This window comes from Bos grunniens, chromosome 3, assembly GCF_055505025.1.
Source record: "Bos grunniens cultivar Pamir isolate PY7600 chromosome 3, Bosgru_T2T1.0, whole genome shotgun sequence".
Classification (NCBI taxonomy): Eukaryota; Metazoa; Chordata; class Mammalia; order Artiodactyla; family Bovidae; genus Bos; species Bos grunniens.
Window position 1 is genome coordinate 85,838,214 of NC_141167.1, and position 24,104 is coordinate 85,862,317.

Below are 24,104 nucleotides of genomic sequence, written 5' to 3' on the forward strand. Positions count from 1 at the left end.
TATAAAACAGCAGTCTCTACAGTCAAAGTTAAATGAAGATAGAGCAAATATTTCTACAGGTAGTAAGTTCCTCAACACAATTAGAAAAGTTGCAGGAAAGGCTGAGGTGTAGGAATATAGAAACATTAAACACCTCTTCAGAGTGTTTATGAGTTCATAAAATGTTACGCTTTTTTAAGATCATGACTATTACAAACAGGTATTTAGGATAAATAGGAGAAAAATCATCCTGAACAAATTATTTTTTCTAAATTATGTACCAGTGGTAAATGGTATTCTTCCTAATTATTTTAAGCAAAAAATGCACATACTTAACCTACAACAGCTTACTTTTCCTAAATTAAAAGGAAAAATCTTCAGTTGCAAATGCCTTCTTTACATCCCCAGAGGGCCAATAACTCTTTCAAAATTTGCCTGAGAGCATCACATGGACTGGAGTTTTCTATGATCAAATGTCTAATTTCATTCTTCTCACATCAAAATAATGTGTACAAACTCTTTCACGTACCTTGCAATTTATCACTGCTTTGCATTGACGTTATAATGCTGACTTGAAAATATAAACTTTGCTAGAATAAAAACTCAATGAGAGAAAAGAGTTTGTCTTACTCATCATTATATTCTTGGTGCCTAGAATAGTTTCCGGGCATGTATGGGATGCTCAATAAATACATGAAAAAAATGAATGAATACAGATATATAGTATTCAGTCTCATTCAGTAATTGTTTCAAGTATGATATATAGTATTCAGTCTCATTCAGTAATTGTTTCAAGTATGACTATCTCTCCAACTAGACTGCTATTGCTTACTATTCCATGAAGAGGAAAACTGAAGTTTCTCTCATGGTTCTCATTGTGAGGATGGCCAGCCTTCAACGGCAACTTATTTTACATTATGTAGTCCCAGGTAATAATGCCTATGATCTAACAGTCTCTTATCAAGAAATATCTTAAAAGTACCAGAGGATCTTCCTGACCCAGGGAGTGAACCCTGCTTCACAGGTGGATACTATACTGTCTGAGCCACCAGGGAAGCCCTCAAAAGTAGCACGTGTGACATTAACTGTACTATTAGGTTTAGACTTATAAATTAAAGCTTGCCTACTATTACAGAATACACTGATTATGGCCTTTTCTTAGAGGAAGCTATATACAAGCTGACTCATTACAACAAAGTTCCAAAACAAACTATTCTTTGTGTTCATTTCTATTTAACCCAGACAATCTGGAGACAGTAGTGACCGCCAGTGCCCAGCTAAACTCTCCTGCTTGCAGTGCTATTGTTCTCATACACAAAGAAGAAAACACACACATGCACAATAGATCAAAGGCTCTGCTATAAAAGCTCAGGGACACCAACACACTAATTCAGCTTAATTTTATTTGCATTTAGTTTTAACCAGAGTAATGCTTATTTGTTGATGGAAATGTTGGCATCTATCCTTCATTCTTCCTTCTGCCTATGGCTTCTCCTTCCTTATAAGCATGCTCAGGAATGCCAGAAAAATGTCAAATAAGTATTAAATATAAGCAGAGAAACAGGAGAGAGGCTGGTCTCCATGAGGTAATAACAGAACAAGAATACTATTTAATATTTACTAATGCTTTGTCATGCATGAAATGCCTTTGCATGTTTCTGGGTCCAACAGGCTACTGAAAGACTCCATTTTATGACAGCTGTGATTTTTCTGAGCACTGTCCCATGTCCTACTTCCTTTTTATTGCTGTCAGGAAGCTGCGGTTTAGTTCCCTATACTGACTTAACTGCCAATTTTGAAAGGTTATAGACAATACATTAGATTCAGCGAGAGCTGTGCTGCCTTCAACTTGGGAGATTAATGTGAATAGGTCAGTAGCGGGAGGCTCAGCACAGCCTGGGGACGATGGATCATGTCAGTGTGGATTTCATATTCATAAACAAATTCTCCATATTAAAAACTGGTAACAAAAGCCTTTTAAGAAGAAAAGAATAAAAGGTTGTTTTTAGAGTGAATAATTTCTCCAGAGACCAAAAAAGCATGTGAGCAGACAAATTTGGAGATGCTTTATAAGCGGATACTTTGGTAATTGTGCTTGTAAGGTTGCGTACGTGCTCAGCTGCTCAATCATGTCGGACTCTGCGACCCCCATGGACTGTGGCCGGCCAGGGTCCTCTGCCCATGGAATTTTCCAGGCAAGAATGCTAGAGTGGGTTGCCAGTTCCTCTTCCAGGGGATCTTCCCGACCCAGGGATCAAACCTGTGTCTCCTGTATTGGCAGGCGGATTCTTTACCACTGAGCCACCTGGGAAGTGCCATGCCTGTAAGGTTACCAGTTTCCAAATAGAGAGAGATGGGGTTTAAACACCAAGAAAATACCAAAGCGGGTGTTATCATAGTCAGTTGTCACCCCTACAAACAGCTCGCCCAGAGGGCTCACCCTTGGGTCAACTCTTGACACCACCACAGCTTTCCTTCACATTTTCTCATCTTCCTCAGTGAGCTCTCCAAAGAGGGAATTTTGGAATAAATATCAGGCACAAGTGGCACTCCTAGTAAGAAGAAAATGCTCCAAGAGCACAAAGAATCATCACTGACTAGAAAACAATCCTTGTTGATGGGGTCAACTACTGAGTAAAGACCAACTCACCTTGTTGATGCTACTGGCCTGGATTCTTGGGAGCTCACAGTCCTTTCTGATAAACCACATAATACAGCTTAATGAAACCAGATACCTGAATAGCATTTTTTATATTCAATTGAACAGTACAAAATAATGCCAAATGTGTATTAATAGAATTCATCCAGGTGTTTTTGTTCTGGTTTTGGGGGAGTAGAGAATGTTTTGTAGCTAAATCGTCATGATAACCTAAACAAGAATTAGGTTCTACTGAGAAAATCATACTTCTACAAAAAGCCACTGTGTGGCACCCACACAGCCGAGATCTTTTTGTGGTAACACATACTCACTACATTCCCTAGGCCTAAATATCATCACCTCTGTGCTGTAAGACAAGAGTCACTAACTACAGCCCATGATCGCTCTTGCTGGAATATACCACGCTCATTCACTTATGTATTATCTATGGCTGTGTTATTACTACAGTGATGGAACTGAGGAGTTGTGACAGATACCACATGGTCCACAAAGCTGAAAACATTTACTTTCTGGCCTGTTCCAAGAGATGAAATTCACAGTCTCAACAGACACTTATTTTTATATTTAAGAAGAACCCAACAGACCTCTTAATGAAGAGAACAAAGAAGAGGAGGGAGAGGAAAGGAAAGGAAGAAGAGAGAGAATCAGTATTATTATTATCCTAGTAATGTAGTAATGATGATGTAGCAGTAGTCAGAGTAGCAGCAGTTTGGACTTGCTATAGAATTCTCCTATTTAGCTTTGTGTAGATGTTGGAGGAATCTTCAATGGATAAAAATATAAACAAAGTCAGTCTTTTGTATTTGCACAATAGAATGTCAAATCTGCTGCCAAACCTTTGATATCCCAACATGGGCCTCTCATCAATCAACAACAAAGGCCACTTCTCTTGGGACACTCACCAGATCTCTTAATCCTGAACTGATGTGCAAAGTACCCCAGTTTTATTCCTCCAAATCCCACAATGGTTAGTGGAGGGCTGTCTCTGACCTGTAGCCACTCCTCACAGGAGAAGCAGTGTGGTCAGGCATCATGGTCCGTTGTGGGGAGCAGCATATGGTGGGGAGGGTCACACTCCAGGTGCCACAGACGGGGTTAAAGAGACCAGGGAAATGGCAGAGGGAACAGGCACAAGAAAAGAGTCTCCCTTGTGATACCCATCAGGATCATGAAATGTACATGGTGACTGGACTTTAGGTGCAAAACGGAAAAGGAGTGAAGCCTCTCTTCTGAGTCTGACAGGTGGAAAAAAATTGTGCAGGTCACAAGGAATCAGGAGTGGGGACAGAGAGAAATACAAGGAAGCAGCTGGCTTTGAGCACCTCAGATCTTAAAACTGGTTCAAGTTCTATACCCCCTGTGTCTCCTAGAGGCAAGAAGGACTCCAATAGCACATGACTTGCATATTGCTCTGCAGTTTCTAATAGAAGTATAGATCAGATCAATATTACTTGAAAGAATATGGGCGATGTGAAAATCAGCCATTCTCCTCGGTTCTCTAAGTTCCATTCACGCATCGAGTCAGACTACCAAAAAAGCACTCATCCAGAAGGACAAAAAGAAAGCCTGGAAGCATCAGGTTAAGTGTCTATACAACTGCCTTCAAAAAACAGCAACCTCATTTTTGAAGGCTTACTTAAGGAAAAAATGGTATATGACATCAACTTCTAGAACATCAAAAACTCTAATGCTGCTGGTAGAGAACATGTTTTTCAGTGTCTCTTACCTAAGAATCCACATTGGAATTATCATACTAGTAACATTAGAATTACCATATTAGAAAAGCTTTACCTTTACTAGGATGATAATTCTACTAGTCAATTATACTAGTGAAGACTATTAAAGTCTTTATCATATTAGTAAAAGTCTCTTTCCCTTGAGGACTGTTGTGATATTTTGTCCGACAGTAAGAATTTCCTAATTCATTGAGTCTTTGTGTTTTTTTTTTTTTTAATTGCCTCTGTTCTCAGGAAACTTAATAAAATTTCAGATTTACAGTAAAAACTATGATTATCCACCATGTGCCAGGCATGATCATGGGTGAGAAAAACAGTGACAAGATCCCTGCCCTCTTGGTGTTTTTAGCCCACTAGAACAGCCATGAAATAGACAGATTGAATAGTAATGCCATGAATCCAAGGGCCCAGTTAACTCAGCCTTGGGACATGAAATATAAACACAGGGCAACCAAATTAGACCAAATGGCAACTTCATTCTTTTCTTAACATTTCAAAGAACACCAAAAGGACTATGATTCACAGTCTACGGAAATGCATTTCAAAAGTCCTTTTCCCCTCACCAAAACCCTCAGAACCCATAGCTATTCCAGAGCCTCACTCACCCAAAACCTAAAACTTTCCATTCCCAGACCCATGAGGCTTTATTTTCCCTTCTCCCAGCATTATCCATTGTAATTCAATTTAGCTTCTCTTCTAATAAGCAATAAAAAATCCTTACTCTTTAGGAGGAGACAATATAGGCAAAATAGGGCAGGGAGATAATAGACATCTTTAACAAGGAGGAGATTTCAGGTCTACAAATGCTACACTTAGATAGTTTTTGTCTGACCATATAATTATGATTGTGAGAGAAGACTAGTGGGGGATAAGGTTATTCATTTACCATAGTGGTCAGAAGAGATCTCTCTCACAAAGTGACGTTTAAAGCCAAGATCGGTAGGATAAAGAAGCAGCTACTCAAGGAGCTAGAGGAAAGACTATCCTAGTAAGAAAACCTCACGGTTGAATGCCTGAGGTCTGTGCATATTCTCCAAAAACTGAAAAACACATTCAATCTGGCTATAGGAAACAGGTGTGAGTTGTGGCTGAAGAGATGGGTGGTATAAAACACCATGCAGGGCCTTCTGAGGTCCTGGTAAAAATTTTGATAGTATACGAAGTGCCATAAATAACTAACAATGGATCTTAAGTAGGGCAGGACACAGCAGATTACCCTGGAAGCTTCTTGAAAAGCGGACTGATAAGGAGCTGTCAGGGAATGCAGAAGCTAATCAGAGACACGGAAGGCTTAAACCAGGGAGGTAAGGGTGAAGACTAAAAGCAAGAGGTCAACTTGCATCTGCAGAGACTGATGAGAAATTGACTACATGTGGAGGGAAAAGGCAAATCTTGACCTTCCATCTAATTATACATGAATAGATGGGATTGGGAGGAAGAGACTATTTGGATAGAAATATCAAGAGTTCAGTCTTGAAATTCAATCCATTATATATTAACTGAACATTATTGCATTTAGAAGCTACAGTAATTAAATTCAACTGCAATAGCTCTCTCAGTGCTATATGTCCAGGGCTTCCAATGGTGTCTGGCAACAAGGCAAAGTGCTCAATAAATACTTGGAGAATAAATGCAATTTCCTTTGATAATTACCCCTCTGGTATTCAGAATATCTGAGCAATACCTTTAGATTAAAACAAATTATATGGGACAAAATATAATTTTCTACTTAAAATGTGAAAAACATATGCATTGCTTTCATAGTCAAACTCCAAAAGGTGAATTTCAAGAAAATGTTCTTGTTTAGTGGAGCCAGAATTTGAGGAAAATGCTTTGAAACACTGTTCTGTGTGACCTCTGATTATTTAAATTTTTCTTTTTAATTCCGTGGCATGTGTGCTTTTCATGGTGAGTGACCTCAAATTCCTTCTGGAAGTAAATGGGGAATAAATTAGAAGGACATACTGTGGCTCAGATTAAACTCTACTGGTGGAGTTTCGTGGATGGAGTTCCACCCCTGCTCCCACCCCACACAGGAGAACACTGCCTTTCCGGGGTTCATCCTGGGAAATGAAACTTGGGGGCTGTCCCACACAGACGACAATGAAGCCTGGTCCCAGAGCCTCTCCCCAGCTCCGGAATTTCCATATGCCCTCTTCCTTCACTTCTCACTCCCGTTAGTCTTAGCATTTGACAGATATATACCGTGGGCTCATGTATTAGCAGACACTACTGGTCCCTATGCCATTTTTCCTTAGATGAGCTATGTGGCACTGTGCCTGGCATATGGCACACAGTGAAGAAATCTTAGATCGTATGGTGATCATGTCATATGCATCTTCCAGGGGGCTTTCCTTATTCAAGGGAGTAAACCTAAATTGCTAGAATTTCAAAAATTGGGTCAAGTCAGAAGAAATTGCAGGCCAAAGCACCTTTCCGTTCCCTTCAATTAAATATTACAGAGGCTGGTTCAGAATCTACCACTTGCTACCATATGCAATGCATTTTCCCTCATTCTACTTTTTCTTTCTTTAACTTTTCCTTTTAAAAGTCTTCTATTATTGAATTCTTTTATATCATATTTTACCCAACTTGGACTTATTTCTGGAACATGTAAGGACACCGTGTGATCCTCCGATTCCTAGTCACAGTGAAAAAAAAAAAAGAAAAAAAGAAAGAAACCTGGCTCCAGTTTTAGATAACAGGATTTGAGTCCGGGTGCTTATTTTAGCACTTCCTGGATAAAGAAAATGCTGTGAACTAAGATCCTGAACCCTATTGTAAATGATATAGCATTGAACTTGTACAAATGTGCTGAAATACTCCAGCGATTGCTCGTTTCCTGAGCTACAAAATGAGTATGACAGGGTTTATTAATGTAAATCTAACAGGAGAAAACATTAAAAACATTTGATTTAAGGGATTTGGGGAAAACACGTCCAGAGCTTCCTAACAACTTTCATTTATCTATTTACCTATTTACGGCTGTGCTAGGTCTTCGTTGCTGTGCACAGTCTCTCTAGCTGCAGGGCACAGGCTTTGCGCTGCAGCGGCTGCTCTTGCGGTGGAGCACAGCCTCTAGGGCACTGGGCTCAGTAGTTGTGGGGCACGGGCTTAGTTGCCCCACGGCATGTGGGATCTTCCCGGACCAGGGATCGAATCAGTGTCTTCTGTATTGGCAGGTGGATTCTTTACCAGTGCATCACCAAGCAAGTTCAGCTTTCTAACAATATTTTTAACATGGCTATGGGCAGTGTTCACATTCGCACTTACTGACATTATTAGGAAAACTAGCTTAAGCTAATAAATACATTTGCCATCCTAATGCACACATAACTAAGTGAAACTGTGTGAGAGAGTGACAGAAAGTCCTTTTGGAAATAAGAATAAATAATGTGTATCAATCAGGCTTTTAAAGATCTAAATGTATTTCTTAGAGTGGGATCCTAAGAACTATAGCTCTCGAACATTATTTGACTCAAAAACTGTTTCACCAATCTCAAGAGCAATCGGCCCTGCTACCACTTCTCACAGGAGAAAAAGAGAAAAAAAGATTTCCTTCTTCCTGCCCTATCCAAGTGGGTCACTGCTGCTTTTCTCTCTGTGAAGTCTTTCTTCCAGAGGTTTGCCAAGTTCTGCTGTGGTCCACTGCATATTTTAAATGTTGGAAGTGGCTATGGCCAAAGAAGGTCAGAAAATACGACTTCTGAGTGGGCTTGGGGGAGTGCTAGGGAAAGACAGATGCTGCGATTTAGGTCAGCTCTGGGGAGATGATTTGTGTTTACCAGATACTTACTGTTTATTGGTGTTCGTGCTTTTCTATGATCCTTTTTAATATTCTAAATTAAGAGCAGTATTTTAAACTCCCCAAAGGTGATTTGCAATTTTTTAAAATAAAAATGATCCAATCATCCTATAAACAGCAGAGCTGCCATCTTCTGTAAATAGAACTGGCAAGCATTTCATCAGTCTTAAAATATCACCTCCTTTGATTTCCTGCAACCCCCCAACAAACGCCTCCCTCCCCCAAGTTCCTTAAAACAATACTGCAGAATGCTGTAGGGGACTTACAGGATCCCTGTTAATGCCAAAGATATTTGAAGAAATGGTCTGCGTCAAGACACAAGGCTTGCTATTTAACATGTATTATCAGGAAGGCTGCAGGGCTTCTTAGTTTTCTTTTATTCTCCATGGCTTACAGAATAAGAGTACTAGAACTTTAGATAATGGGTACAATAGAAAAATTTGAGCCATAAGCAAAAATTTAAGCCCAGAGTTACCTAGATTATTCTACATTTCTGACAGGGCACAAGACCTGTCTTACAAAGCTGGGAGCAGGGCCTTCCTGCATAACAAGCTTCAAAAGAGAAGGGAGGAAATAAAATAATGGAACATTCTGATGCTCGAATAAAATCCTAATTTTATTTTGCTTAATTTTAATTCACATGCCATATGCGGCATAATCTCTGCTTAAGGAAGCCCTCAACTTTGAGCAATTCTCAAGAAAAGGTATCATCTGCATGGGCAGCCAGGGATACTCTGAAATGCAAATAGTCACGATGGATGTTTAATTACATTGCTGAGGTGCTTGGATGCCGCTCACAATAAAGACGTCCACCCAGCTTCCCTGTGTGTGATGCAGCCATCTTGCTTGTGGTAGAACAATTTAAACCTCTCCAAGCCCTTCCTGCATGTATACACCTTTACGGCAGGGACTGAGAGTGGCCTGCAAGTACCCACTTCTCCTTACTTTCATAATAGGAGAACCTTGGTTCATAGCCAAGCATACTCCCGCTCAGAATGAAGACTGCATTCTCTTTTTTTTTTTTTTAGTTTTTCTTTTTTTTTATTTAAATTTATTTAATATATATGGAATTTAGAAAGATGGTAACGATAACCCTGTATGTGAGACAGCAAAAGAGACACAGATGTATAGAACAGTCATTTGGACTCTGTGGAAGACTGCATTTTCTAGACTCCCTTGTCAGATACGGCCACAAGACTAAGTTCTGATCAGTATTATGTAACAAAAGTTTGCGGTGTTTCTTCACAGGATCCTTGAAAGTAGGGATCACCTTTTGCTGCCTAGAATGTAGATTTTATAGCTGGAGTTCCAGCTGTCTTGGACAACAAGGTGTGAACATTGAGGACAAAAGCCATGCAGACAATGGCAGAGCAGGAAGATCTGAGCCTGGCTTCCCGACAATACCCAGAGAGCCAGTATCCCACCCCTGTCCACCTACCCCAGATTCCCTTCCATGAAAACAGAGATAAGCATCCGTCTTGTTGAGGCTCTTGTATCCAGAGTTTAGATGTCTGATTTATGGCAAGTGAACAAAATATTAAGTGATACACCTGTCAATACAGTCCAAGGAGCCTGCCGACTCTGGATAACAAATTTAACTTTTCTCCTCTGCAGAAATTCCTTCACTCATGTAAAGATTAAACAAGTAGAACCCATAAGAAAATACCAGCATAGCATCCTTCCCACAAGAGCAAAGGAGCATTAAGGTCAATTCTGCCTTTGCACATAATCAGCAACCCCACATCCTGTCACCCCAGTCCCAACTGATCAAGTCCAAATACTGCCTATCACTTTAAACCTCTCTAAAACAGCACACTTGGTTATGATGTAGCCCACAGCTCATCAGAGAATGGGCAGAGGTCACCACCTACATCACTCGTGCTCCGAACCAGAGAGGTCCCTATACAATAGTCATTTTATGGATGCGTGCAAATACTAGGCTCTTTTAATTACTATAATCAACAACAATACATTAAAAAAAACTATAACAGTATACTGAAATATGTATTCTGATATTGTAAGTCCCTAGGGGTACAGGGATACGAAATACAAAGCAATATTAAATAACAGTGATAACAATAGATAATGCTTGCTATTCACACCATATCCTGCTGTTGTACTATCTGGCCACCATACTGCTTGACACATAGTATCTGGACTTCAAAATATCATTATTCTTATTTTACCAAGGAGGAAACTGAGGCTCTGAGAGGTTAAATAAATCGGCTAAGACTATGCAGCCAGTTCCTGACAAGGGTTATTGCTGAACCCAGAATTGCCTATAAGGTTAAAATTATTTTAGCTGTACAATCTCATCTTTCAGAATTTTAGAGATAATAATGCAAGGAAAATTTCTATTTTTCTCACTTAAGCACTGCAATAAAATATTCTAATCTTATCTCCATTTTATATCAATATAAGCATTTCCAAAAACAAAGGAAAGGAAAAAGCAAACAAAAAATCCAATAGAATTTGTCTGCAAAAGGTAAATTATGTTAGAACACAAATGAAGCAAATCACAAAAGTGCTTTTCCTTAATTTCACCTTCTGCTACCAGTTTCAATTTCAGGGTGACCTATATGTTTCCATAACAAGGGTCATTATACACCTTTTAATGCATGAACCTCAAAACTGAAAGAAAACTCCTATAATGACATATTCTTGTATAATTACATCTCTGTATGCCATTCCCTTTGAAACAGGTCTGATTTGTTTCCTACCTCTTTGTTGAGTCTCCACTTTAATAAAAGGAAAAAGCACTGAGAGAAATTAGGCCCTGAAGGCATTCATTGAATATGTCAAGCAATTTACCCAGAATGCAAAAAAGAAATAAGTTAAAAACAAACGGGAGGAACAAACAAATCTGTTTAAAATGAGATTTTTGCATGTATGAATATGTGTGTGTGTATGTGTATGTATCTGGGGGTATTTCTACTTAAAGATACATTCAAAACATGGCAATTACATTAAAAGTTTATCGGTAGAATAATTAAAATTTTCAGAAGCTGCTGAAAGCTAAGGAATCAAAATACACCCATGAGAAGAAAGTCAAACAGAAGGCTGGAGCTCCCTCTTTCTTTTTTTTGAAGAAATTCACCAAGACATCTCTCCTAGGAGACCAAAGTTCTCCAGCTGACAGCCCAGCAGCATAGCGCTCATGATCAGTGTTTTCACAACCTCTGTACACATGCTACAAACGTAGTGCATTTCTCGGTAGCTCATTGTTCATAAGAGACTTATGCAGTAGAAAAAAAGCACTTTTAAAAGTAGGAATACTCACAAAGCCATTTCAAACTGTTCCAGCCATTTTTTCTTTAAATCTTTTGTTTTGCAATAAAATTCTAACCCATTTTGTCCTTGGATATGGATGAGGTAGAAGCCATAAGACCACTGTTAAAATTAATATTCCTCAGGTTAATAGGTATCATTCATTAATAACACTGTGTTTTTCAAATCACTAAAATACCACCATAATCATCTACAAAACCTCTCATACGATTATCATCAAACTGTGAACAATCAAGATTATTGTAGTCAACTTCTTATCTATAACAATTGCTATGCCCAGTGCATTTTGCTGCCATGTTCATCAAGGCATTAGAGAGGATCATATCACCTGTGGCACTGTCTAATTGTTTCTCAAAGAGGCTTGTCTCTAATTAATCTCTAGAAACAAGAAGACCTGGATCAATGAGCCACCTCTCACATTACTGTAGCTCAGTTGGTAAAGAATCCACCTGCAATGCAGGAGACGCTGGTTTGATTCCTGGGTCAGGAAGATTCCCTGGAGAAGGGATAGGCTACCCACTCCAATATTCTTGGGCTTCCCTTGTGACTCAGCTGGTAAAGAATCCACTTGCAATGTGGGTGACCTGGGTTCGATCCCTGGGTTGGGAAGATCCCCTGAGGAAGGGAAAGGCTACCCACTCCAGTATTCTGGCCTGGAGAATTCCACAGACTGTATAGCCCATGGGGTCACAAAGAGTCGGACACGACCAGGTGACTTTCTTTTTCACATTACTGTATTAGCATACGTTCCTTGGATAGTCAAAGTTATGAGTAAATTACAGTTGTTCACTTCCAAGAATTTACCTTTTTATTTTCTTTATCAGTTGTAGGATTGTTGGCTATTTTGTACTGCTGAAGATCTATTATTTCCTTCATTTCATAGTTATCACCTTTCCTTTTACATACAATCACTGCCAAATCAAATAAGAAGATATGCCTGAAAGAAAGAGAGCAAGAGAGATTGATTTATTTAAATAGCTTGGAAGAACATGTGTTAATTCTTCCCAAGTAAAGTTTAATTTATCCCGTGAGTTAAAGACAAAGACAATGCTGCACACTGAAAGAATGAGCCGCATGTCCTGGCACTGCCCTTTACTAAATGATAACCCTGCTGTACCTCAGTTTCCACAGTTAAAAAACAGGCAAAATTATAACAAGAATAATATGCACACTGCAGGGTTGCTGCCAGGAACAATTAAGTCATAAAGCGCTGTTCATGAACCATTACTTTTTTCTTCCAGTTTAAAAGATAAACACCCATGGGAAAATATTAATGGCAACAATAGTGGTTAACGTCTTCCCTTGTTACTAGGTGTGGGCTAGACTGCCTTGAGGAGCATTCATCCCTTCCACAAAGATGGCTCACTTAATTTAAATCCCCAGGACCACCTCCTGAGGTAGGTATCATCACCGTCATTTTATTGAGGAGGAAGCCGAGGCTCGGAGAAGTTGGGTAACTTTCTCAGGATCACACTGCTAGTGGCTGCAAAGCAGGACTCACTCCTGGGTCTACTTGTGGAACCTGTGCTTGGCCCTGTAGACTGCTCCTATGCTTTAACGGACAACTTGAAATACAACTGAATGGTGCATGACCCTAATGTGAGCCACAGAAATCATGGTTAAATTTACACCTTGATATTTCTCTTCTATCTTATGAAAAGCAATGTAATTGAGGGAGAAAACAAATCTTATAAATCCTATCATCCAGTACCAACACTTGTATCTTTTTGAAAACTCTCAGTCAGTGATTAACACATATACACTGTGATAATGAGACATTCACACAGCCTTATTACTTGCATCACTTTCAAAGATTGTTTTCTGGGACAGGCTAAAAGGATGTGTCTCTCCTGAGACCTACCTTTAGAGCCTGGGTGTCAAGGTGGATGCAAGAGGGATGCTGCCCCCTACTGGTCAACTTTCTATTATCCTAAAGTTCCAGAAAATGGCCATTTCAATCAAATACATCAGTTTAACAACCACATACATATAGATAATTAGGGACATCAGGCAAGCTGACTAATCTTTAAGGAACACACCTACATATTTCCCTCAAGAAAATCTCACTTAAATGGCCCTTATTTGGACCTCATTCTCAAGACATGTTGTATTACTTTTAGTTCTTTTATAATGCATACCAAAGAGTAAAATTAAACAATTGTGTTTTCATGGTATCTATTATTATTTTATTGCTACTCTCATTTTAATGTGTACTTTTTTACTCTAGCTGACATTCTAGATTTTTCTTTTCCTTCTGAAGAACTCAAACTTAGGGAAATCAACAGATACCAGAACAAAGAAGGGACTACCTAACATGTCCATAGAAATTAAAAAGCAATAGATTGGTCTCTTCCCTTATTTTTATTCCTTTATTTCACTCCTTTATCCTAAAGGAAACGTCCTTAAGATTTTCTCAATCTCCTGATACTAATAACTGTTTTCTAAATAAGTACTGATCCTTCTCACCTTTCTTGTTTTGTATGTTTGTCTAGAGTGGTTATTCGAATTTCACCATCTCCCTGAGGTCGTCCAAAAAGCAAAACGGGTTGGTTCTAAAATAGAAAATGTACATGTCTCAGTTTTTCATAATCACATAAAGACAGAAATAAATATTAGTGAGGATATTTTCTAGGCACAACTTCCTTAGAGCAAATTTTATCATTTGACCTTTTGAGCACATTTACTCTAAAAAGCTCAGGTCTGTATGATATACGTTCAAAAACAACCTGTCCATGTTCATCCCAGCAGGCATACTGAAGACATTAATTAATTTTACTTACAACCCTGATAGAGAAGTTAGCTACCAAAAGAGAGGATTAACTGGAATAATGCAAATCACAAGAAAGTTACAACTGATACTTCCTGAGCATCCACTGTGGGCTAGCCAGTGGAATGGAATACGTACAGGACAGAACGATATAGACCCTGCCCTCATGAAACATACTGCCCACGGGGTGACAAATATTCACCCAAGTATATAATCACAAACGTGTGATTGCATGAAGGAAGAGCAGAAGCATGCGTAGCTGGAGGACCTAATTTGGTCTAGGGAGTCAAGGATGGCTTCCTTGAGGCTAAGATCTCAAAAATGAAAAGTCCTGACTTAATGATTAAAAATAATAAGCCATTTCCCAAAAGACAGACAATAAGAAGTTTTAAGTATTTATGAGCACCTAATCTACAAGATGCTAAAGGATAAAAGAACTGACTGAAAATATCAATAACATCGATGAGATTACATTCTAATAAAAAAGATATGTAATTAACTGTACTACAAAAAAGTATAAAGATTAATGCTTCCTAATAGGTAAGACAATCATAAAAAAGGTCAAAGTTAGGGTCTCATACTTCCTGATTTCAAAACTTACTACAAAACTATGGTAATCCAAACAGTGTGGAACTGGCCTAAACACAGACATCTAAACTAATGTAATACAACAGAACGTCCAGAAATAAGGCCTCATATAAAGGTCAAATGATTTTTGACCAAAGTGCCAACACCATTTGGTGGGGGATAGGAGAGCCTTTTCAACGAACAGTGCTGGGGAAACTGGATATGCACAGGCAGAAGAATGGAGTCAGGCCCTTATACTGTTTTCAAAAGCTAACTCAAAATGAATCAAAGAGCTACAAATACAAGACTTAAAGAAGAAAACATAGGGGAAAAGGTTTATGACATTGGATTTAGTAACGACTTCTTAGGACACCAGAGGCACAGGCAACAAAAGGAAAGGTGGACTTCATCAAAATTTAAAATTTTGTGCAAAGAACACTGTTAACAGAGTAAAAAGGCAACCCACAGAATGGGAGAAAATATTTACAAACAAAAGTGTGATGAGTTTGATATCCAATAATTCATAAAGACAGAACGTAGAATGGTGGCTGCCCGGGGCTGGGAAGAAGGCAGGATGAAGAACTAGTGTACAATTTAAAAGGGCAAATTTAATATATTTTACCACAATGAAAACAGCTATCTGGGCAATGTGCTATAGAATTACAAAGAAAGGGGGAAATGGCAGATTAGGGAGAGAATCTTTTTTTTTTTTTTCAATTGGACAGGAAAGAAATTTGATAGGAAATTATGAAAAAAGATATTCTGGGCTTTGACAACATTATAATAAAGGCCTGACTATAACAATGTATGGCAGGGACTCCTCAGGCAGTCCAGTGGTTAAGACTCCACCCTTCCAATACAGGTGGCAGAAGTTCAATTCCTGGTCGGGAACTATTAATAAGATCCCACATGCCGTGCCACCACACACACACGAAACGAAACCAAAAACAAGGCAGGGCAAATCGGAGACCTTACAATGCAGCAGGACAGCTGGAACATAAAGTATGTGGGCCGTTATTAGCTGGATAAGTTTAGGAATACAGATTAAGGCCAAATCATTGAGGACCTTAAATATCCATGTTAAGGAATGTTGACTGAATCCTGAAGGTAACAAAATCCTGACAAGTTTGGGAAAGCAAGTGAATGGAGAAATCCACGTTTTGGAAACACAGCTATGTGAAGAGGTAATTAGAGACTACTGTGATTGGAAAGGTGGCAGATGGAGTCCTGAAAAGGGGAAAGGGCTGTACGTGTGGAAAGACCGACACAGACCAAAGCTGTTGCAGAGAAAGAAGCAATAAAACTGCCCCACCAAGGAACGTATCTTAAATCCACTCATTTATCTGTTTTCTCTACCCACAGCCTTAACCAGACTTCCATCATCTCTCTCTTGAAACCACCTCAACAACTTGCTGACTGGTCTGCCTGATGAAAGAGTTTTCTTGACACATAAATCAGACTGCAAAACCCTCTGGTAAGAGCCTTTCACTAGCTTCCTGCTGCAATCCCTCAGAGCCTTGTCCTCCAAGGCTGCGGGGTACAGTTCTCCGGTCCTCCTCCGTCACTTCAGGGCCCATCCTTCTTCCTTTCACTCTCAATTTCCAGCCTCTCTTGTCTTGCAGCAGCTTCTTTTTTGTAATTTTTACTTTTTGGCTATGCCATACAGCATGTGGGGTCTTAGTTCCCCACCCCCTGTACTGAAGCACTGAACCCGTACCCTCTCTAGTGGAAGCGCAGAGTCTTAACCACTGGACCACCAGGAAAGTCTCCTGGCTCTTGCCCATTTCTGGGCATTTCACTTGCTATGGCTCCTGCCTGGAATCCTCTCTGTACAGACCTTCATGCCACTGGCTTCTTCTCATCCTTCATGCTCAAATGAGAAATGCCTCAGAAGGACTTTTCCTGAGCATCTTATCTAAACTAGGACTCCCCTCACTAGCCTCTGTTGCAGCAACCTGTTCACAGCATTCATCTCAATAGAGCAGTTTTAAACTCTCTTTTTACTGTCTCTTCACCCATGAGATCATGTTGCTCATAGTTACAGCCCCAGCCCCAAGCAAAACATCTGGCACACAGCAGTCACCCAGTAACTATACATAAAATGAATATATTAACAGGGCTCTACCATGAGTATGTATGGGGGTGAGGATAAGAAGAGAAAAAAATGGATCCAGTGTTTAGAGTTGGGACTACTAGGGGCAGAGGTATCACAATGTGATTAGGGACAAGCGATGGCAGAAGGTCCCTGGAGAGCAATGTGTCACAGATGCCACTGAACATTCATCCCTGTGGACTCTGTCAAACAGAAGTCAGAAAAAACCTAGAATAACAGAAACTTGAAGGTAAATTATTTTTTCTTCAAAAACAACTCCTAGAATGTCCCCCAAGCTGTGGGTTAGAGAAGCTGGATGGAATGATAATTACATACCAAATTTTCTATAGATAGCTGAAACTGTTTAATTTCACGAAGGGTCTCATTATCTCTTTTCACTTCATTCACATATTGTGCCAAGTCCTAAAGAATAAAGAGAAGGGGAGAAAAAGAAGGCACGATAAGATCAGACAAGAGATGAGCACTGTTTGAAAAGAAACACATCATTAATTTCATTAGTGATAAAAGTTACCGCCATAACTTTTCAACGACAATGAAATGAAAGCCCAGTCAATCAAAGCTGCATCTCTAAAGCAATTTAAAACCGTCTGGAGTACAGCTGGGAAGACTGAAGCCCTGTCCTTTACCACACCCTTGAGGAGAGGGAAGATCAAACACTAAACAAACAAAATAAGCTGCCATGCAGAACAACAAAAAGGAAACCAGGTTGGGAGCATGTAAATTTCAAACGCTGACCTTGAGGGAGTCACACTTGTACTTGAGTTAGAATGAGGACAATCATGAAGGATTAGACAGGACAGAAAAGTAACTAAAAGTGAGACAATGAATCCAGCAAGGCTGTTGTCTGTAACCAATTAAGTGTCTTAGTTCTGGGGAGCATTAAGTCAGTGGTGCCAGGTCAATTTCAAAGAGTTAATAAAGGGGAAGGAAAGAAGAGGAGAGAAACCAGGGCGGGAGAAAAGGAAGGAAAGAGCACAAACAACGCTGGTCTTGCTTTTCCACATGCCTTTACCTATTTTGAAACATCTTTTCTCATATTTGAGGAAACATTAGCTAATCTTTCCATACTGTAACCAGCTATTTTTATTATAGGTGCTCCAGATTTTTCCTGTTTTCTGGGTTCTTTTTCTTTTTTCCCCTATCCTCTTATATTCATCGGCAACAGCAGGAACAGAACTCACACAAAAAGCAGTTCCTAACTTTGTTCTAAATGAAAGCCCGATTTTTCATAGAATATCTCTGTAAGAGATTTCTTTAAAAAACTGGAAACCTGGTATCTCTTTTTTAATAATAATAAATAATCGTGTGCTGCTTCCTGGCATGGTATTCAAGTCACCTAAACAGCAGAGCTAACACTGAGATTCGCACAGGGACACGGGTAAGCATTATGCATTGCTTTGAGTAGAGTCATGTTGGCATTTTGTCTCCAGAACAAATACTTGGGTATGTTGTAAATTGGGGCAAATATTATTTCTTGCAAAGTCTAAGTCCAGCATAGCATGGAAATTGCGGTTTTATGCATTGCCCACTATGTTCAAAATGTCTGCGTTTATCTACTTGTATCGAAAGTTCTTAATTTTCAGATTTACCAGAAATAGAAACCCAGATTGATCCACTTTACTGACGTACAACATCCATGAAGATAAACGTGGCAGACATCCTCACTTGAGGAAAACAAGTCACACCAGTGTTCTGAAGTCATTAGCTAACCTGCTGCTTGCATAAGTCAACAGTTTTCTACCAGTAGCCATAAAAAGAATGTGAAATAAAACCTTTCTATTTAATCATTCCTGGTGATTATGGAAGGGGACATGCTTTCATAAACAACAAAAGTTATTTTAATATACCTCTTGGTTTTAGTTTTTGTCCAATAATTAAATCCATGCAAGGATATTAATTTCAGTTAAAAATATCCAGCTCTGCCCACTAACAATAAAACTACATAAACACTTATAGATATTATAATTCCTATTAGCATATCATACATATGTATTAGCAGTTTGTAGTCACTGCTTTCCAGTAAGAATGAGAAATACAAACAAGTTAATGATGCATTCCTCTTACCTTCATTGCATCAAGAGCCAATTTCAGATTTGCCTTCTCCATAGGATCAGTGGTATGTTTGACCAGCTCCTATTTGGAAGATACGGTTTAGTACTACTTTCATCAAATTAAAACAAAAACTAAAGAAAACATTTTACAAATAAACCATTTTATCATTATTTGCACCATAAAGTGATAAATCTGACATACCCAGGCTCTGTTTTCATCATAAATTTCAAACTGTAAGAAGATCAACTAGACATCAGAAGAACACGAGATGACGGTCAGAAAGTTTTCCTTTCAAAGTTGAACTTGAATTCTATCCCCCACTATCACACTGACACTCTTGCCAGATGTTAGGAAAGATCCCCTCCTGACAACTGACAGATGCTTTTCATTCATCGTCCAACTTGCCTTCATTACTATTTTTAATTCTGATGGCTATTATGTCTCAGGGCATTATGCTCTTCTGTTTACTGCTATTACTGTTACTTGTTCAGTTCAGTTCAGTCGCTCAGTCGTGTCCGACTCTTTGTGACCCCATGAACCGCAGCACGCCAGGCCTCCCTGTCCATCACCAACTCCCAGAGTTCACTCAAACTCATGTCTATCGACTCGGTGATGCCATCCAGCCATCTCATCCTCTGTCATCTCCTTCTCCTCCTGCCCCCAATCCCTCCCAGCATCAGAGTCTTTTCCAATGAGTCAACTCTTCACATGAGGTGGCCAAAGTACTGGAGTTTCAGCTTCAGCATCCTGTTACTTGTTAGTTCATCTTAAATGTCAGCCTATTCATCAGTCTTTCAAGTTTCTTCTTTCTTTGTCTGCACCTTAGAAATCAGTTATTGTTCCTTAGATTTTCACCTTGGTCTTCTGTTATTCTTACTTTACATACTCTATGAATTCTATCACAACCATTGCCATCGCATCACCTACTACCTAGTGGGACTGTTCACTCTCAAACGAATGTGCTCAATCCAGAATTCACGCCTGAGTCCCAGACGCAAATGTCCTATTTTAAATAGTTCTACTAGGTATCTCACAAGACCCTCAAGTCTAGCATGTCCAAATGTAATGAACCTTCACCCACATTCCTACTCTTGTTCCTGTTTATATTTTACTGAATGTTGGCACCTTTATCACTTAAGCCAAAACCTAACAGGTACCCCTGACTCTTCCCTCTCTCTCTCTCTCTCACTAAGTTCTGTTGATGCTAACTTTATCCTTCTCCTTGCAACCACCCCCACTGCCACTACCTTGGTTCAAGTCACTGCTCTTTTTCAAACAGGCTTCTGTTTCATCTTCCACCTTGCAGTCTTTCCTCACTACTCTATTCACTATTGACTATTCTATTATTTCCTTGCTAATCTATTCACTCTACTGACATCAGAGTTGAATCTCTAAATGTAAGTTAGATCCTGTTATTTGAACTTCTGGGAAACCCACAAAAGCTTCAGGCTGTCATCCATTCTTCATAGATGCCTCATGATATATGAATTCTGCAAACCTCCCTCAACTTCTCTCCTCACTTCCATTCAAACAACCTGTGTCCTATTTCCACTAAATTAATTGCAATTCTCAAAACACGTTCTAATATCTGATCCCATGAGGCATGGTGTTTTCTCTCCTCTAAAGCCCTTTCTCTCTAATCCACCCGTCAAACCGTTATTCTTCCTTCAAAGCTCAACTCAAGAATAGCTCCTCTGTGAAGCTTTCTACGACAGAGGCCTCTATTCAAGCCATAATTAACTAGGTCTTTATTTGTACCACCTTTGTACATACTTATCACATTGTATTGTATTTGGCAAATTACTTTTCATTTTCCCTATCTAAACAGTGAGATTTGTCAGTGTGAGGAGGGCAGTTTTATATTGTTGAGAGTCTCACACTATAATGTGGAACATGGAAGCCATTCAGAAGTCTTTGCTGAATTCAAAACCATTAGTGTTTCTAGTAAACAGAACCTATAAACATCAAATCTGTTAAGTATAATAAACTTGTCACACTTATATTCATTTCTATTTTTGCTTTTCCTCTATTAAATAATAAAAGTAAAGTGTTCTCAAAGTTTCAAATCCCACAATAAAATATTTTAATTTTATAAATCTGTGATTGCAAATCATAAGGCATTTCAAAAATTATTTACCCACTAAAACACAGTAGTATGTAGAAAATGTTCAATTCACACCACATGTACTCAACATATTTCTAAACAGTAGACAAACTAATTCTACTCTATATTATTTTGAGATGAAAAAACATTTCTAGAATTTTTATCTAAGTGTGCTATCCCAGATAAAACTTTCCCTACTTAAAAAAAAACATCATGGAACTAAATATACTTTTGAAATTTAAAATATCAAACAACCCAAGAGAAGTTAAGGGAAAAAAAAGTTTGCTGATTTTCTAAAAGGTATGGTCATATTTTATACTTTTATGTCTAAAATCTTTTAAGTGACCAAAATAGGTATTTCTTGAAAACTGTACCTTTTAAGTTCTTCAATCAATATTTGACTATCCCAAAGTTACAAAATAAATTATCATTTTCTTCTGTGATATGTTTTTAGTTTCATGATATCTCAGAAACTGACTGCCTAAGTCTTCCTTATTATTTTTTCATAAAATGCAATTTGATTAAGTTTCTTTGAGTTTAGGTCTCATAAATGTTTTAATGCATTTTTAAGGAATAATCAGGGTTGGAATTTTTCTGATTTCTCAGTAGAACAAAAATAGAAATGACTAATAATTTTGCAGCTACAGTTCAAGAAATTTAATATACAAGATGTATAAAGCACAGCAAATTCAGAATTATATTCACATACAGGTAGTAGATCTTTTTAAAATGACATTTCACAAGCATCAGCAGAGATGACAGACTAATACAGTAAGACATTTCTTTGGAGCAGAACTAATGAGTCTCCTGGTACAGCTATCAAATTAAATTTATAAGACTCTCCACCCTCATTAGAGGACTAACCATGGAAACCATAAGCTTTGGGGTTATAACAAGAATCACTTCAAAATAAATGTAGTCTTATTATAATTTAGTATAGAAAGCAACACAGAATGTGACACAATTCTCTTTCATTTATGGTTATAAGGCCCAAGTTCTAACACAATTAACCTGCCAAAACTCAAGTGTATCACAACATTGAGATTCTATCAATGATTACTGCTAACGACAGAAGACTAGGTTGTTGAAAGGATATTTGTATTTGTTTTGCGTGTTTTTTAATTTTTAAAATTTTTTGGAGCCACTTCTGTTTGCAAGACATAAAACATAGCTTTATGAAAGATACAGAATTACCTTCACACAAAAGGAGGAAAACTTTTCCAGCTGTTCTATTATTTCCCATTTAGCCATCCTCATAATTGAAAAATGTAAGGGGAAAGGGCTCCAAATATCACGTTTCTGAGCATAATTGATGCTTCATTAATGTTTGGTTGAATTAATGAATGAACAAACAATTTTAAGTTACATACCTGAAGGAGAAGGTGATACTTCAAAACACGCTGCATAGGAACCACAAGCAAATCTCGAAGAGTAAATTTCCCATTGTTTGCTCTTTTAGAACATTCCTAATGAAATATATTTTTTTAATTTAACTTTGTTAGTTTTACCAAACGAAGTCATAATACAAACATTAAAAGATGCAAAAGCCATAAGCAAAACTGCTATTATACAATAAATATTTTGCTCTTTTCCTTAATGATCCCCCTTTTTTAAAAAAAAGGAAGTATCATCAAAGAAAAACCAAAACAAACAAACAAAACTTGCATCATTTCAGCTCTAAATAAGAATATATACATAGACCTATTCTACACATGGAAATTATTTTCTCTAGTGGTCCTTCAGCATCTTCTTCCACTTAGCACTTAACCTTTCACCAGTCTCTCCAAGCAGGCCTATGGATCAGGAATCAAGAACAAGTCGCATTCATCAGACCCATTATGTGCCTTCCCCACCATCATGACTTTGGTTCATTTGGTTCTCACCAGCTGCCATGTGCTTTCTCTAATTTCCAGCAAAATCCACCACGGTCTTGAAGAGCTTTACTTCTAGGGTGTTAGTCTCAATCAAAACTGTTCTATCTCTCTGTGCTTTGTGGGTCTTTTCATTATTGTCATTAAATATATAATATCTTTCCTAATATATTTTTATATAGGAGTGATAAGAACACTTTCCTCAGTCAGGAAGAAATAGAGGAAAACAATAGAATGGGAAAGAACAGAGATCTCTTCAAGAAAATTAGAGATATCAAGGGAACTTTTCATTCAAAGATGGGCACAATAAAGGACAGAAATAGTAGGGACCTTACAGAAGCAGAAGATATTAAGAAGAGGTGGCAAGAATACACAGAAGAACTATACAAAAAAGATATTCACAACCCAGATAATCACAATGGTGTAATCACTCACCTAGAGCCAGATATCCTGGAATGTGAAGTCAAGTGGGCCTTAGGAAGCATCACTACGAACAAAGCTAGTGGAGGTGATGGAATTCCAATTGAGCTATTTCAAATCCTAAAAGATGATGCTGTGAAAGTGCTTCAATCAATATGCCAGAAAATTTGCAAACTCAGCAGTGGCCACAGGACTGGAAAAGGTCAGTTTTCATTCCAATCCCAAAGAAAGGCAATGCAAAAGAATGCTCAAACTACCGCACAATTGCAGTCATCTCACACACTAGAAAAATAATGCTCAAAATTCTCCAAGCCAGGCTTCTACAGTATATGAACCGTGATCTTCCAGATGTTCAAGCTGGATTTAGAAAAGGCAGTAGAATCATTGCCAACATCTGTTGGATCATCAGAAAAACAAGAGAGTTCCAGAAAAACATCTACTTGCTTTATTGACTATGCCAAAGCCTTTGACTGTATGGATCATGATACACTGTGGAAAATTCTGAAAGAGATAAGAATACCAGACCACCTGACCTGCATCCTGAGAAATCTGTATGCAGGTCAAGAAGCAACAGTTAGAACTGGACATGGAACAAACAATAGACTGGTTCCAAATCAGGAAAGGAGTACGTCAAGGCTGTATATTGTCACCCTGCTTATTTAACTTACATGCAGAGTACATCATGAGAAATGTTGAAATGGATGAAGCACTAGCTGGAATCAAGATTGCCGGGAGAAATATCA

At 38.5% G+C, this 24,104-nt stretch overlaps 1 protein-coding gene across 4 annotated transcripts in view; it reads right to left on the bottom strand.

Moving 5' to 3' along the window:
- Positions 1-24,104, bottom strand: part of VAV3 (vav guanine nucleotide exchange factor 3) — a 435,514-nt gene that overhangs the window by 191,830 nt on the left and 219,580 nt on the right. For all 4 annotated transcript variants that reach the window (XM_086391510.1, XM_086391513.1, XM_086391511.1 and 1 more), the window contains exons 10-15: positions 22,441-22,536; positions 18,979-19,047; positions 17,230-17,316; positions 13,934-14,019; positions 12,272-12,404; positions 11,460-11,569 (exon numbers count right to left, since the gene is read on the bottom strand). In XM_086391510.1, coding sequence (XP_086247636.1) covers positions 11,460-11,569; positions 12,272-12,404; positions 13,934-14,019; positions 17,230-17,316; positions 18,979-19,047; positions 22,441-22,536 — 581 coding nt within the window. The remainder of the gene's footprint in view (positions 1-11,459; positions 11,570-12,271; positions 12,405-13,933; positions 14,020-17,229; positions 17,317-18,978; positions 19,048-22,440; positions 22,537-24,104) is intronic.